Below are 17,808 nucleotides of genomic sequence, written 5' to 3' on the forward strand. Positions count from 1 at the left end.
GTTGATCAACCGGTGGTGGTGGGTGGTTCTACTGCACCATGGCTTCTATTGCTACATCCCTTGCTGCGTGATGCACAATCTGCACAATTTCATCTCTGGCTTGAACTCGTAGGTTCATGTCTTTTACAATTTGGACTAGATTATTGAATTCCTCACAGGAAACTCCCTCCAATGCCTCTAGAGATGGGGTTCACCGAGAGTGCCCTCGTGAGGTCTCGCCGGAAAAATGGCAAGAGGTCCTCAGGGTGTGTCTAGATGTTTGTGACATGTCGGTAGAGTAAAATTTAGTAGGGGAGATGGCTTTTAGTTACTGATTCCCATAGATGATGCCAGTTGATGTCGCTGAAAAGTGGTGAAGTCTCTGGACGAGCTCAGAGATATCCTGTAAGAAGGAAACAAGGTCAGAGGGCCCGGGGTGATATCCTAGGCTTGTAGCTCCGACGATCAAGTCAGTACTGAATAATCTAGAGGGTGGTTGAGAACTTAGTATGTCATAAAGTATGAATTGAATGCTAACCTGCCCCTTAAATAGGATTCGGGATATCTGTCAAAGTGTATATGTGTTGAGAAGATGAAGGACACCTGTTGTAGCTTGAAACACCTGGAGCTTGCTTTGCCTCAGTGGAACTCGGGTAAGACACCTAGGGCTCTATCAAGTTACCTGCTATTTGAGCTCAACTACATAGTGCTCGGTTCGGACACCTGTGGCCTGATTCAGGCCAATTGGTATCCGATCTAGACACTTGGGATTCAGCTCAGGCACCTAGAGCTTAATCAGTGCTACCTGTTTAGCCACTTGAGACATGCATTAACCACCTAGTGCATAGCTGTGATATAGTGGTGATCTGTCCTCCATGTCTTCAATGCATGAAGTGGGCCCGAGATAGGTTACTTGGTAAGTTCACCTTACATGTTGACAATATTGTTGCATGTGCTTCCAGGTGGTCAATTGATGGACAAGTGTTAGAGTATGGAGCTCTCCTGAAAGGGAGCTCATCATGCTAGAAAGGACCTCTCCTGGGTGGGAGCTCGTCTCGGTAAAGAGATCTCCTCAGAGGTCGGAGATCAATGAAGCCCTTAGTACGAGTTGATCTAAGAAGTTTGAGATGGACTTATATGTTGCCAAGATGATTCCTATCTTTTGAGATGACGGCAAGACGTTATTCTCCAAACTAAGGCAAAACTGTCAGTAGGTCGGAAATAGTTATGTATTTTCTATATATATCAACCAAATAATTCAACATTTTGATGCTTGGTTTATGTTATTTTGCCTTTTATTACTTCTCCATAATAAGAAATGAAATACAAATTCTAGTCCCGACCTGCCTCATCATGAAAGCCCGCCATGTATTCTTCATGCATAACTTATATTTCATCCACGGACCCTTCTTGCCTTATGGCTACACGGTCATACGACCGATGCATCACTAGTGTGGGCCCCGATGTAAGGTAATTCCCTTCAGACGGCTTCACGGAATCACGGCGATGATGGTTGCTTCTTCGGAAGGCTACTCGAGGTCTCTGTTTCCCTTTACACACATTAGCTAAGGCGTCTCTCTTTCTCTCTCTCTGCAGATCGCCCATGGAAGTAACAGAAAAAATAGAAGAAGAGGACGAGGAAGAGATGGGTTGGAGCAGAGATACGGTCCCTCGTGTGCTGCAGATAGTGAGCACGAGACTTCCTCAGAGAGACCTTATCTCTCTCTTACCGGTCAGCCCGTGGTTGTACCGTACACTTTCCTCCTACCATTCTCTCTGGAAGGTACTATATATATATCTCTCTTTTCATGGTTCAGCTTCACTCTCTGAATTAGTTTTCATTTAATGAACAATTTTCATGTATATTTTTTTTGGTAAGTAATGGAAGACAAATTTCATGTAATTCGTAGCATATCGTTGATGGGTTTTCGAGAAAATGGACTAAAAGCCTGTCATTGACTATAATCAGTTCTCCACAGCTTGCATTTGTGGTTCAGCATTGACTCTATTGCTTGTTATAAAAGTTTCATCAGAATAATTAATTTTGGAGAGGAAGCCAATTTTTTTTTTTTTTTATATTCATTCAATTTGTTGATTTACATTGAATGAATAAATTTCTTTTCTTGTTTGAATTTTTAATAGTATATCTTGGATGGGTCCCATGAAAGTGGATCAAAAACATATCTACGAATGTAAGTAGTGTTCAACGGCTGGTACAACATAGCCTGCGATACCTGGGTCTTGAAATTTCATCAAATGAACTGTTTTTGGTTCTGGTTAGAACCCAACTTGTTCCAATCCATTGAATCAGTTTAACTTAGTGAGTAGAATTACGTTTTCTTCAATAGTTAATCGCATATTTTCAATGCTTTCTATAACAATGGGTTAAAAGCATACTTATGAATATAGACCAGCTTACTTTTGTTGATCCAACATGGCATTTTGTTATATGGCTCAAAGAACTTAGTTGGACCTTACCCAAGTTTTTCAAATCCGTTGAATCAGTTTTACTTAGCAGGTGGAATTATGTTTTCTTCAGTAACTAATCACATTTTTTGATGCTTTCTATGACAGTGGATTAAAAGCCTATCTATGAATGTAAACAGCTTTCTAAAGCTTGCACTTGTTTATTCAACATGGTCTTTTGTTATATGGCTCTAAGAATTTATCTGGGTTAATTGATTTAGCATCTGGCTGGAACCCACACTGTACAATGTGTGTGGATGAGAGAGTAAATAGTTTTATGATTTGACTTTGATAATGTTGTATTGTAGGTTCTTGATTTGCATGAGATGAACAATGCTGGTGAACGGCTGATTGCTGCTCTTTCACTGGTTTGTATTATTTATCTTTGTGTCAAATTTTATGGAAGTTTACATTAGAACTGATTGGAATGAGTTTCTCCTTGCTACCAACGATGATCCCAAATTGGTGACATAGACATTCGCTTTTTCAGCCCAGATACCAACATATTAAGCAGATAAACCTTGAGTTTGCACAAGATATTGAAGACAAACATCTCATTCAACTTAAGGGCAAGGTAAGGTTCTAATTTTGATTCAGGTTTATATGTTACTTTGTCTTCTTGAAGAATAGGAAGATATTTATTGGCATTTTCACTTGAGAATGCAGATAAATGTAGCTTAAGGTCAGATAGTAAGTATTTATTTATTTAAACTTTTACAATACTGCATGGAAGAGTTGGACAAGAAATATGATTAAAACTTATTTTACTTTTCTGTCCTTTCATGTTAGTTGCCTTATTAATTCACTAGTTTGTTCTCAATGATATGTTTGGATCAGTTCAAATTGAATATAAATTGATTATCTTTCATGAGAAGGATAGACATTATATTGATAAAAAAAAAGGATAGACATTATATTTGTACTTTCATTCTTTTGATTGAATCTCAATGCTTGAAGGAAGGTAAGAGGGATATATTTCTGGCAAGACATGCAAGAACATTGGGAACCAACTTTAATTGCTCATTCGAGTGGGTGCCAAGGTCTGCAAACTGTATATGGCTGACCTACTAGCAAGGTCAGGTTTGGGAGCCAACATGAATTGCCAAGGTCTGCAAATTGTATGGCTGACCTACTAGCAATGTCAGGTTTGGGAGCCAACTTGAATTGTTCATTCAAGTGGGTGCCAAGGTCTGCAAATTGCATTGGTGACCTACTAGGGAGGTCAGGTGTTCCAATTTGTAGTTTATGTTGGGGTGAAGCAGGAACCAAAATTACTATGTAGATGCAGATTTCATTTGTCAGCTTATGTTGTTTTTGCAGTTAGAGTGTACACCATTTTAAAGTTGGTTTTCTACTATTAAAGTATTAATAAAATTATTGAAGTACTGTTACTTATCAAAAACATAATGCATGAAGATTTTGATATACTTCATTAAGCTTCTTGAGTGACTGTTGGTAATTCTAGGGTTTAACATGGCTCTTTCTCAAGCATAACCTGTGAAGGATGTTAGCAGAAGAGGACATATTTGTTTGTTAGCTTCCATTGATGTGTATTGTATTTGGAAGGAAAGAACCATGAGGATATTGAGTGTAAAAGAAGATTAAATGTCATGTTGAGGGGAAGAATGCTTATTTTCTCTTACCTATAAAAAATGCTATTTTCTCTTACTTCCTCCATTCCGGAAGGAATTTTGCAGTTCTAAATGTAGGAGTTTTTGAAGTGTTTATCATGGAACCGTCTATGATTAAACCTTCAATCATAGTTATCAAGATGAAACTAGGGGACAAGGGAGTACCGAGTACCTAACTGCCTAGGCATCGCCTAGGTGATAGTTTTTTAAACCTAAATCCTAGGCTAATTTCCTAGGTTTTGTAGCAACCATCAATCATCGTTTACTAGTAATTAGCAATAATCCTCATCAAATAAGTTTGAACTTCATTTCTAAACTAGAATATCAACATATCTGTTAGAAGATTGTCCTAGAAAGGGAAGAAAATAAAATAAAGAAGAGATGAAAGGGTGGCACCTTTGTTTTTGTCCTAGAGAAAGAAGAAAAGAAAGGGTCAGAAGAAGAAGAAGACATACCTCAGTTACTCTTATGCGCCTTGAGTGTTTAACGGATAAAATCTTCCTTGCTTAGTAGTTGAGGTTTTCAAGTGTTAAAGAGTTCAGGATACTGTCCACTGACTTGTGCCCTCACAAAAAGAAACTAGTATATGAATTATGAAAATATTATGACTGATAAAAAAATTATGAAAATATTATAAGTGTAACAACATCTTTTCTAATATTATATACTCACAAAAAAAAAAGAAAAAATATTATAAGCGCCTTGTACAAAAGGAACTAGGCATTTAGTGAAGGCAACCCTCCATAGGTTCTTAGTCGCCTAGGTGGTGCCTTTGACAGTTTGCTTTCATTGATGTAACTTTTTTGCAAATGGACATTGACTTTTCTTATAATTATTGATACAATTCGTTATCTTTACCATACAAAAATTGCTATTATAGTGATAGTTGTGGGCTTGACAGTGCATGGAGGCACTTCAAGATTTGGAATCTCTAAATCTTAATGGCTGCCAGAAGATCTCTGATAAGGGATTTGAAGCTGTAACTAGTGCTTGCCTTAAACTCAAGGTGTTATCCATCTATTGGAATGTGAGGTACTTGATGCTCACCTGTTTGTCAACGTAGTTGTTGGATTGAGGTTATTTATTGCTACTAATGAGCTGTGAGATATTGTTTTTCTCAGGGTGTCAGATTTAGGCATAAAGCATATGGTGGATCACTGCAAATATATAGTTGATTTAAACTTGAGTGGTTGTAAGGTACTTGATTTCTACATTGTATATGCTTATATCTGCATCTTTAATGCTCTTTCACACTTAGATTTGAAAATATCATTGTCATCATTTTGTCACATCCACATTAAAATTGGGTACTGTAAATGTCTGTATGCATTATTGATATGAAGCTTTTTTTTTTTTTTTTGTTTTGTCTAGAACATGTTGCTCTCTTAATCACATGTTTCACCATTTTCAGAAGAAATTGTATAATAACATTTTAAACCATAGATTATATCTATCTTATTGGTGCCTTATGTGGAAAAATCTGATTAAATTGATTTCTTTTCTAAGAAATAGTTTCAAATGAGAGATAAGATTTTCACCCTCCTCCTTCTCTCTCTCCATTTTGTTAAGGTCTCAGTCAATATCTCAGTTGTCCTTGGGACATTAGTAGTAGACTGGTATCATTTCATATTTACCTTTTTTTGTTGTTTAAGCTACTTTTTTCTACCTTCCTAATGGCAGGGTCTTGCTATTAGACCTTGAGTGTATTTGTGGTCCTGATGTTAGACCTCATAATGGATACCTGGCTCCCTAGAAATGAATTGATTGAACTTAAATTTTAGCTGTTATTAGAACACATAGCAATCAACCTAAGGATATAAGTGAAGCCTTTGTTGGGTCTAAAGATAAACTAAGTGGTACAACATGCTTTAGAGGAAGGAGGTTTGTGCGGCACCTTGATGAGCTTTTACAGAAATGGAAGAAGCCAGGGGAGAGAAAGTGAAGAGGGGACTTAAACCTGTGCAGAATTGTTATCCCTTTACAAGGTTGAAGTTAGCCAAATCGTTGGGTTATGGAAGATTAGTTATTGAAGGAGATTCGATATGGAGTTGTTATCCCAACCATATGGAGTTGGCTACATGAATCCTGTTTCGTCAATCTGTTCTATTTAAAGCCATATCCACAAGTTATAATTGGAGATGGATGGAGAGCATTGAAACTAGTCTTTGGACGCATGTGCATGCAATAAGAGAGGCTAGATCCTTGGTATCCAGTGCAAATATCTTATTCAGATGGGTTCCAAGATCAGCCAACTCTGCAGCAGGTTCTTTGGTAAGGAGTCGATGAAGAAGATCTAAACTGGGTTTCTGTCTTAGGGCAGAAAATTGGGAAATCTTGTATGGGTTGTGGTAGATCATGGGATGGGGGGTGCAGCTAGATAAATTATGTCTAGCTCTTGTATTTATCATTTCTACATCTTTAATGAATAAAATTGTGTTTGTTAATGATTATATGTTTGTGTATGTTTTTGTACTCTCTCTCTCTCTCTCTCTGCCTGTCTGTCTGTCTCTTCATTTGAATTAGATTTTGCATCTTGCTGCAGCATTAAAACTGTATCTTTGTTAACCACGTGTTGAAGTAATTCCCTGCCCTGCTAATTGGTCCTTAACCATCCATTTCAATTTGGCTTAAGGATTAGTGGTCATTATTATGATCTATCCTTGTAGTCATAGTACTTGGTGAGAAATAAACATAACTAGAAGAGTTTCCCATCTTTTTGGGGTAAATAAATTTTTGCACATAAATATCCTGAAGTAGCTTGGGTTGTTAGAACCAGTGGGAGTGATACAGTTGACTAATGGTAGTGCAGGGTTCAGAAACTTTAGTGATTGCCAATGTTGTAATCAATTAACAAAAATTAGGAAATTCTCTATCATGTTTGATTGCCATTTTTTTGATTGGTTGTCTGGTTGCAATTTAGAAAGCAGTGCTGTAATAAGACAGTTTTTTATTGTTTCTTTAATGGAAGCTATGCTTTCAAAAAAAAAAGCTATTTAAGTGTAAGTGTGCTCTTTGATTGTATTTTATATATTTTGTCCAAAAGGAAAATTAATATGATTTATAAAGAACAGACTTGAATGTGTGGAACTTAAAAAGTAAAGTAAACAAATGCTGTTGGGGTATCTAGAATGGTTCTTTTCTTATTTTTTGAAAAAGCAAAGTATTATATTGTCTCTAGAATGGTTCTATTTAGTCTGGAATCTGAAATATCCCTGTACAATGGATAATACATGGTACTTTCATCACAAGATATCTAGAATATCTTGTGATACATGGTATCTAGATACATGGTATCTAGAATGGTTCTTTTCTTATTTTTTGAAAAAGCAAAGTATTATATTGTCTCTAGAATGGTTCTATTTAGTCTGGAATCTGAAATATCCCTGTACAATGGATAATACATGGTACTTTCATCATAAGATATATTTTGTCTTCTTTTTTCTTATGCATGTATAATCATGTTCTGAATTCATCTCCAACTATTTAATTTTAAGATTTGTTATCTTGCAAAGATCTTTTGCTGATAACATTATATTCGATGTCATGCACAGAATATCACAGACAAAAGCTTGCACCTAATTGCCGATAATTACCAAGAGCTGGAGTTTTTGAATCTCACCAGGTATGTAAACAAGTGATTTTGATTTCTCTTTATCATGGAAAAGGGCTCCTTTCCAGGTTATTCTTATTCTTAGTGGTGTCTATTTTTAGAAAATGGTTTACTACCAACAGGACTTCATCTACTACTCTTTCTACTTTGGGAACAACCTACTCATCCAACAAATCGAGTCAGTTTCCAATTAATTCAAATAAATGATGCTTTTTGTTGTTGATAAACCAAAAGAAAAATGAAGGAATCCAATGTATCTGTTTTTAAGTGCATGCTTTTATTGCTATTATAGGGGCCATTACTTGGTGCAACGGTAAAATATTACCCAATGTTGGTCCCAGCTATGGGGTAATTGAACCCATTTTGTCATGCTTGTGAGCCCAAGATTTTACCATTACACTAAGTAATGGCCCCCAAAGACTGGTTCCTAAATGGAGCATCTTGGGTTTGGGGATACAACTCTAGGGCCCCATTAACTTGCAACTTGTTCCTTTTTCAAGAACTAGGTCCAACCATTGAGTGTCTCCCTGCTAAAACTATGGTTGTGCACTGTAATCAGACAACTGTAACCGTCTGATGTGCACATTTTTATAGAACTACTTCTTAACTTTAAGAAAAACTTTTCTCCACTTTCCATTTAAATATTGTATAGCAGTTAGATGATTCTGTACAAGATGATTTCTGATCCAGCTGATCTTGTTGGTAAAACCCATTTGATGGTGGGCTCTAATGCTCCAAACACAGGACAGGTGGCAAGTTATGTGGGCCCTTTAACTGTATATAGGTCCTGTGTACCAAATCCCCCAGCCTTTTTCTTTGATCAGTAACAGAACTTTCCATTAATAAAAAAGAATAAGATACAAGGGAGGGGAGCTAAACTTTTTTAACTCCTGAAGGAGGCCAAAAGCCATCCAAAAGAAGAGCTTGCAGTTACAATTGAGCCCAGAAAACAGAATCCCTATTTACCCCTTGTCTAGCTAACCCATTGACAAAGGAATTTGTAGTTCTCTTCACCCAAGTTCATTTTACATCAATATCCTTTGTCAGCCACTTAAACTTTCTCTTTTCATTGCTGTAATGCCAGAGATCATTTTTGTCTTCCTTTAACCAGCCCACTACAATCTCAGAATCTCCTTCTATGATCAGCTTATATTCAAGTCTTTAGCTCTTTTTACTCCTTTCACAGCTGCCAGAATCTCAGCCGTAAGAGAATCACCTTCTCCAATTGGGCCTGAGAAAAAAGCTATTACATCCCCAAGCTCATTCCTAGGCCATATTTATCAAAGAAAGAAAAAAGACTAGGCCGTTAAGTTAACTCTAGGGTCTTCCTTTTGGAGTGCAATTGAGATTCAAGAATGTAATCTGGAAAGATTTTTGTAATGGTATGTGGTGTAATCTCTACACCAGGATGTAATTTGTGATTCTTATTTTAATAAAATTTCTTTTTCTGTTATTATCAAAAAAAAGTTAACTCTAGGATGGATCTACATGACATGTAAAATAACCAAACTACTTTCCTTTTGTAGTAAAATAAAATTTATTAAAGGAAAAGAAAGTACACCAGTAAAACACAGCTGATCACCAAACTGAACTTATGACCCAAAACATACAAAAATTGCAAAAAGAAAAATAGAAAATTTTCATGATACTTTGGTGCCCAAATTATTGGATCAATCTGTTTTCCCTGTTGTGCTATTATTAGTATATTTACAAATACAAGAATTAAGAATAAAACACCAAGATTCATAAAAGAAAAGAATGGAACACCAAGAAAACAAAGGATGTTATTTGTAAGAAAAAAGCATCACAAAATCATCATTTCTTGTGAACCTTTAAGGAAACAGAAAAAAAAGAATCAAATCAAGCTCCTTGCAAATCCCTTGTCTTAAACCTGAACCAAAAAGTAAATGTAATTGTAATCATTCATGGAGAGAGAGAGACGAGAGAGAGAAAGAGAAGAAGAGGAATATATGATTGAGAGAAAAAGAAAAAAATATCTTCTGGTTGCCGCCAATTCATTATTTATATTAACTTAATATAAAAAGAAGGAGATTACAAGTATGCCCCTGGCGGCACTCCCTAGAAACAAACTAATAAGAAAGAAATAAAATAACTAACTAACAACATCTTAAGCTGACAACCCACTAACAACAACTATAATATAACAATTAAATAATCCTCACAACACTCCCCCTCAAGTTGGGCTGAATATGTCTATCATGCCCAACTTGTCACATAACTCATTGTGCCGCGAGTATGGAAGCCCTTTTGTGAGGACATCAGCGAGTTGTTCCTTGGATTTGACATAAGGGATGCAAATTTCCCTTTTTTCCAATTTTTCCCTTATGAAGTGTTTGTCTACCTCAATGTGCCTGGTCCTCTCATGTAGGATAGGGTTGCTGGCGATGTTTATGGCTGCCTTGTTGTCACAGTAAAGAGACATAGGGTTATGAACAACGACTTCAAGCTCCCATAGAAGATTTTTTAGCCAAAGGACTTCAGCCACCCCATGTGCCATAGCTCTATATTTAGCTTCAGCACTTGACCTTGCTACCATACTTTGTTTCTTGCTTTTCCAGGTCACTAGGTTTCCTCCTACAAATGTACAATATCCACTCGTGGACTTTCTGTCATTCACAACACCAGCCCAATTAGCATCTGTAAAGACTTCCACCTTTAGGTGATTATGTTTATTGAATAGTAGACCTGTTCCGGGATACTTTTTCAAGCATCTAAGAACTCTCTCTGCTGCCTCCATGTGTGGTTTCTTAGGAGAGTGCATGAATTGGCTTAGAACCCCAACTGAATAGGCAATGTTTGGACGGGTCATGGACAAATAAATCAGCTTTCCCACTAGCCTTTGGAACTGTTTCACATCTTTCAGAGGTTCACCATCACAGTCACCCAACTTGTGGTCAACATCCATGGGAGTATCTGCTAGCCTTGCACCTAATTTGCCTGTGTCCTGTAATAGATCAAGGGTGTATTTCCTTTGAGAAATGAAGATACCCTTTTCTGAGCGAGCGACTTCAATTCCAAGGAAATACTTCAGGGGACTTAAATCTTTCACTTCAAATTTAGATGCAAGGAATTGCTTCAATTTTTGTATTTCTGAACTCCAATTTCCTGTAATGATGATATCATCCACATACACTATCAATACAACAACCTATTCCTGACATCTCTTCACAAAGAGTGTATGATCAGACTCACAAAGAGACTTTCTCAGCTTGCACACCTTATTTTCACTTCCCTTGGCACAAAATCCAGGGGGTTGAGCCATGTATAATTATTCCTCTAAGTCACCATTCAGAAAAGCATTCTTTATGTCCATTTGATGCAATTCCCAGTCAAAGTTAGCAGCTAATGACAGGAGAACCCTAATTGAGTTCATCTTAGCTACTGGAGCAAAAGTCTCATCATAGTCAACCCCGTACACTTGAGTGTACCCTTTGGCTATTAATTTTGCTTTGTACCTTTCAACTGTTCCGTTTGCCTTGTGTTTAACTGTAAATACCCACTTACACCCCACAGGGTCTTTCCCCTTTGGGAGATCCACCAATTCCCAAGTTTGATTTTTATGAAGAGCATTGATCTCCTCTTTCATGGCATCTGTCCATTCGGGGCATTTTAAGGCTTCTGCAACATTTCTGGGAATAGGGATGCAATCAACTGCGGACAGAATGGCTCAGTATGAGGGGGAAATGTGATCATAGGAGACAAATTGGATAATGGGGTGTTTGGTAGTGCATGACCTGACTCCCTTTCTTTGAGCAATAGGAATGTCAAGGTTATCCACAGTAGGAGTAGGGGTATCAGTAGGTGCAACAGGGATTGGACTTGCCTCCTGGGAGTCTAACGGTGTCGGTTGCTCAATGTTTGGCTGCTCCACATCTCTATCACATTGTTGATATCTACGATGTGTACGTTGGAAGACACGAAAGGGAGCAAGGTCCGTAATAGAAGGAAGAGAGACTTGGCGGACTTGAACCTGCTTCTCCTCTTCCACACTACTACTCTCCACCTGAGGAGAAGCAGGGAAGAATGGCTCAGACTCAAAGAAGGATACATCCATAGACACAAAAAACTTATGACTAACGGGATCAAAGCACTGATACCCTTTTTGAGAGGAGGGATACCCCAAAAAGATACAAGGAATGGACCGAGGGTCTAACTTACCTCGAGACAGAGACAAATCATGGACAAAGGCACGAAAACCAAAAACTCTCATGGGAATGGAAAATAAAGGGGACTGAGGGAACAACAACTGATGAGGGGCCATGTAGTTCAGCACTTTGGAGGGCATGCGATTGATGACATAAGCAGTTGCAAGTATAGCATCCATCCAAAACCTTTTTGGAACATTCATGTGTAACATCATCCCGCGAGCTACCTCAAGGAGGTGTTTGTTTTTTCTTTCTGCAACACTATTTTGTTGTGGTGTTCTGGTGCATGAGCTCCTATGAATAGATCTGTGGGAGGCAAAGAACTCATTGAGCTCACCATGGAAGTATTCTTTTGCATTGTCGGATTGGAAGATCTGTATTTCAACATGGAATTGCGTAAATACCATCCTCTGGAAGTCTTTCACAATCTTTGGAACTTCGTCTCTACTACGCATAGGGAATACCCATGTATAGCGAGAGTAGTCATCGATCAATGTGATAAAGTACTTATATCCACCCTCAAAGATTACAGTAGTAGGCCCCCATACATTAGAATACACAACATGAAAAGGAACACTTGATCTTTTATTATTTGAGTGAAAAGTTGTTCTACATTGTTTGCTCAGCTGATACATTTGACACTGGAACTTTGACACTGAACATGACTTAAATAAAACCGGATACAAAGAATTTGCTATTTCAAAAGAAACATGACCTAACCGACTATGCCACAAAAAAATTTGACTCTTATTTGACTGACTATGTGACTCTGAGGATGACACCGAGAGACCAGCTTTGTTGTCGAGAATGTAGAGACCATCCACTAGGCTCCCTCTACCAATCGTCCTCCTAGAAGTTAGATCCTGAAAAACACATGAACCAAGAAAAAATGTTACACTACAGTTTAAAGAGCTTGTGATACTACTAATTGAAAGCAAATTTATAGGAAGTTGAGGGACATGCAATACACAATTCATGTTAAGGCCATGGGGAAGAGATATTGATCCTTGGCCTGCAATGGAGGAGAATGAGCCATCTGCAAGCCTCACTTTATCCCTTCTTGACAAAAGGCTATAAGTCTGAAACAAGTTCGGCTTACCGGTCATGTGGTTAGAGGCCCTTGAGTTAATGATCCAAGGGGAACCAGTGGGAGTGACATGGAATGCAGAAGCCGTATTACCTGATGTAGATGCAAATGAAGTAGGAGTACTAGTGACTGAGCTATTCATCTGTCGCAAAGCCCTACCATATGACTCCAAGTCGTCTTTGAAGGAATTCATTATATCTTCCTTGGGGTTAGAATTATTAAGGTGGTCCCAGGTAGTACCGGCAACCTGAGTATCTTGGGTTGCCACATGTGCTGCATTATGTGCTGTGTTCATCTTCTTCCGACCTTGCCCTTTACCCTGTTCTTGGTTCTTCACTGCCCACTTGGGTTTCCCGTGAATGTCCCAACGTGTCACGTGTATGCCGTGAGCGCCGACAGTGGGTACAAAACAACTTGTCTTTATCATCAGCCTTCTTGGTCTCACTTTTCTTCCCCATGTTGTTATTACTCATTGCAGCCAAAGCAACTTGTTGCTCCCCCTTGGTTGTAACCATCACACTCCGCCTACTTTCTTCTGATTGAACAAGGGAGTATACCTCGTGAACCGACGACAACTCTTTGCTTTCTAAGATCTGAACTCTCAAGGGTTCATAGGCAGGGTTCAGTCCCAACAAGAAGGCAAACACACGCTGCTGAGAAACCAGCTTCCTGTAGGCTTTAGCATCGTCATCATGTTTCCACTCTATACCCTGATAATGATCCAATTCTTTCCATATGGAAGTAAGGGCTGAATAATAGGAAGACAAACTACGATTTTCCTGTTTACAGGTTGAGGATTCTAGTAAACCTTGGCATAATGCCTTTGCTCAGAATAGGTAGTTTTGGCCTATTCCCAGATCTCACTAGCGGTGTCTGCCCACATAAAGTTCTTCTTCACATCAGGTTCCATGGCTGCAAGGAGCCAAGACATCATACTGTTTTCTTGGTCCCACCTATCATGTTCAACTGTCTCACTCTTGGGTTCTTTCACCCTTCCATTTATGTAACCAGCTTTTCCCCTTGCCGTTACATAAAGTTTTACACCTTTAGCCCACTCCAGGTAGTTTAGACCATTTAAAGGGGTAATGGGCATGGGAAACATCATGTTTTCACCTCCCATACCAGCTGTGCTGCGGGTCGGTGTAACCCCCGATGAAGTTGAATCATAGTTTGCCATAAAGTACTGCTGAAATCAAACCAAATCCCACACAACTACACAACAACCACAAACAGAATACCAACCCTCAAGAAATTTACTTCTAGGATGTGGAAGAGAAAACAAAAAAACTGCTGAAATCAACTCAGTGATGGTTCAGTCATTAAAAAAGCCAGTAATCAGTCCAAGAGATAAGGCCCAACCAAGGCAGACGTTAGAATAGTATACTATCAGTCCGACTACAGCTCATACAGTATAACAATTCAGAATCCAAATGAATGTATAGAATCAAGGGATATGGCCTTCACATCATTGGCCAAAAAACAAAAAAACAAGAATACATACCCTGTCCAGCACCTGTACGAGGGTGCCAACCAGAAACTGACTTCACAGCATCGAACAAAGAAGAAAGGGAGTCTCTTTCTGCATTGCCCTTCTTCGACTAGGGTTTCCTTGATATTACGACCAAGGAAGAACCCAAAGGAAGAGCCGCAAGTAGTCTGCTAGGGTTTCTTTGTCTTCCACGTCCAAGAAATCAAAGAAGGAAAAGAGGACGAAGCAGGTTCAAATAGGAGAGATCGAAATTCTTTTATAGCCCAGAACCTGGCATACCATGTAATCATTCATGGAGAGAGAGAGGCGAGAGAGAGAAAGAGAAGAAGAGGAAGATATGATTGAGAGAAAAAGAAAAAAACATCTTCTGGCTGCCGCCAGTTTATTATTTATATTAACTTAATATAAAAAGAATGGAGATTACAAGTATGCCCCTGGCGGCACTCCCTAGAAACAAATTAATAAGAAAGAAAGAAAATAACTAACTAATAGCATCTTAAGTTGACAACCCACTAACAACAACTATAAAATAACAATTAAATAATCATCACAACAGTAATAAATATGTCTTCTTTTAGTCCTTGCTCATCACCTAACCTTCTCAACCTTCTGTTCTTTGAAAATCCAAATTCTTTTCATAATAAAGAAGCCTTGTGATGTAGGGCTTTCTAGAAAAGGAAGGGAATAACTGGACTTTATACTAGTATTGAAAAGCTTTAATGTTGCAGACAAAATGAAGAAGAGAGAATAATGAAGATAATGACACATAGAAGGAAAGGATTGGTCCTTCCTCTTGGACACTTCGAAAATTTTTGGGTTTGAAGAGGGATGGTGTGGATGGATTGAAGGCTGTTTGAAAACATGTCATTACTCAGTCCTAGTTAATGGAGTGGTCAGAGACTTTTTTTCCCAGTAACTAGAGGTTTGAGGCAAGGGGACCCCCTTTCTCCTTTTTTATTTACCTTAGTAGAAATCTACTGAATTAAAAAATATGAAAAAAGTAGTTTCTTGAAGAGAGAAGGAAGAGAGAAGGAGAAGAAGAGAAGAAGAGAAGTTGAAAGAAAAGAGAGCAATAATCTGGCCGCCCCCTTCACTTATTATTTATACTAAAATAATAGAATAGTACAAAGACAACTATGCCCTTATAGGGCGGCAAAACATAAAACAACATATATAACACTCAAAAAACATAATAAAATTTGGACTCACATAACTACTGTGGTCCCCACCTCCTATCTAACAACTAACATAAAACATCTACTCAGAAAAATATCATAAAACTAATTAATCTTCAACATTCCCCCTCAAGTTGGGAGTAAATGTCACACATTCCCAACTTGCGTAGATCATGTTCAAGCTTGTTCCTTGCCACCCCTTTAGTGAGAACATTAGCAGCTGCAACTCTGAAGAGACATAAGGCAAACAAACTTCTCCGGTTGTTACCCTTTCTCTTATAAAGTGTCTATCAACTTCAATGTGTTTTGTTCTATCATGCTGAATTGGATTGTGGGCAATATTGATTGCAGCCTGATTGTCACAGTATAACATCAAAGGTTCCTCTGCTTTCACCCCAATTTCACTCAAAAGAGATCTAACCCAAAGAAGTTCTGAGACACCATGAGCCATGGATCTGTACTCAGCCTCTGCACTTGACCTTGCCACAACCGCTTGCTTCTTACTCTTCCAAGAGATCAAGTTTCCACCTACAAAGGTACACACTCCTGATGTAGACCTCCTGTCATCTAAGCATCCTGCCCAGTCTGCATCTGTATAGGATTCTATCTTTAGATTCTCATGATTTGAGAAAAGAATGCCTCTGCCAGGGTGCTTTTTCAAATATGCAAGTATTCTCCCAATAGCTTCCCAGTGTTGAACCCGAGGTGCATGCATGTACTGGCTCACAACACTGACAGCATAAAAAATATCTGGTTGTGTTATACACAAATACAGCAGTCGGCCCACCATTCTTTGATATCTCCCCACATCCTTTACCAATTCACCATCCACACCATTACTTCTGTGATTTGGATCCATAGGAGTATTTGTTGGTTTGGTCCCCAGCTTCCTAGTCTCTCGCAGTAGGTCAAGTACATACTTTCTCTGTGAAGTGAAGATCCCATGCTTGGATCTTGCAACTTCAATCCCTAAGAAATATTTGAGCTCACCAAGATCTTTGATCTCAAATTCTTGCTGCAATGATTTTTTGAGATCATCAATCTCCTCCAGATCATTTCCTGTCACCACTATATCATCCACATACACAATCAGAATTGACACCAAAGCATCTCTCTTCTTCACAAAGAGGGTGTGATCAGACTGTGTCTGTATGTATCCAAAACGGATGAGTGCCCCTCTAAACCTGTCAAACCAAGCCCTAGGTGATTGTTTCAGTCCATACAGAGATTTTCTGAGTCTGCACACCTTTCCTTTACCAACATTTTCATAAAAGCCTGTTGGATTGTCCATATATACCTCCTCCTGTAAGTCACCATTGAGGAAAGCATTTTTGACATCAAGCTGGAACAAGGGCCATGAATAGGTGGCTGCTAGAGATAAAAAGATACGAACTGAACTCATCTTAGCTACTGGTGCAAAGGTTTCTAGATAATCAACACTATAGATTTGAGTATACCCTTTTGCTACCAACCTTGCCTTGTACCTCTCTATCTTGCCATCGGCCTTATACTTCACTGTGAATACCCATCGACGTCCGACTGTCTCCTTGTTTGGGGGGAGATCAACTATTTCCCAAGTTTGGTTTTTGACCAAAGCATCCATCTCATCTTGCATGGTTGTTTTCCTCTCAGGTTTGTAAAGAGCCTCAGTAACATTCCTGGGTATAGACACAGAATCCAGGGAAGAAAGAAAAGCACGGTAGGAGGGTGATAAGGCACTGTAGGAAAGATGGTGTGAAATGCAGTGGGCTGTACACTTTCTCTTCCCCTTATGAAGTGCAATGGGAAGATCAAGGTCAGTGGGATCAGCTGCAACAATGATGTTAGGGACAGAAACATTATCATCAGAAAACATAACAGGCTCAGGCTCAAGAGGAATACCTAGAACTGTATCTGTCGAATCTGGAGTTTCAGAAGGACTGACAGAGAGTGGTGTGGGTTGAGAATGTGTGGAGTCAACCATCATTTGTCGGCGTTGATATTGTTGTGAGGCTGCCCGTAGTGGCTCAGGTAGTGAAACTGGAGGTGCAGGTGCTGGCTGAACTGATGGTGTAGGTGGTGGCTGAATTGATTTAGATGCTGGTTGAACTGATGGAGGTACCACAGAAACAGGAAGAGGAACAGATTGTGAGTTATCCTCCCCAAAACTCTCCCCATGAGGACCCGAGGAGAACCATTCGAGAAGAAGAATGTGGATTCAAAAAA

At 38.7% G+C, this 17,808-nt stretch overlaps 1 protein-coding gene across 8 annotated transcripts in view; it reads left to right on the forward strand.

Annotated features, from left to right (window-relative positions):
• Positions 1–1,051: 1,051 nt before the first annotated feature.
• The window catches only part of LOC104587492 (RNI-like superfamily protein), a 46,811-nt gene continuing 30,054 nt past the window's right edge, over positions 1,052–17,808 (forward strand). For 5 of the 8 annotated variants that reach the window (XR_733603.3, XR_016082411.1, XR_016082410.1 and 2 more), the window contains exons 1-7: positions 1,239–1,449; positions 1,576–1,762; positions 2,754–2,813; positions 2,936–3,019; positions 4,978–5,108; positions 5,198–5,273; positions 7,628–7,698. Coding sequence is in view for 3 of the 8 variants with exons in the window: in XM_010245122.2 (XP_010243424.2) it covers positions 1,346–1,449; positions 1,576–1,762; positions 2,754–2,813; positions 2,936–3,019; positions 4,978–5,108; positions 5,198–5,273; positions 7,628–7,698 (713 nt within the window). In the remaining 5 variants the exon portion in view is untranslated. Of the gene's footprint in view, positions 1,204–1,238; positions 1,450–1,575; positions 1,763–2,753; positions 2,814–2,935; positions 3,020–4,977; positions 5,109–5,197; positions 5,274–7,627; positions 7,699–17,808 lie in introns of those variants that run through there. The other 3 variants (XM_088897746.1, XM_088897745.1, XM_010245122.2) reach the window with 3 other exon arrangements.

The sequence above is a fragment of the Nelumbo nucifera genome, chromosome 2 (assembly GCF_055504915.1).
Source record: "Nelumbo nucifera cultivar China Antique chromosome 2, China Antique-T2T, whole genome shotgun sequence".
NCBI classification, from domain to species: domain Eukaryota; kingdom Viridiplantae; phylum Streptophyta; class Magnoliopsida; order Proteales; family Nelumbonaceae; genus Nelumbo; species Nelumbo nucifera.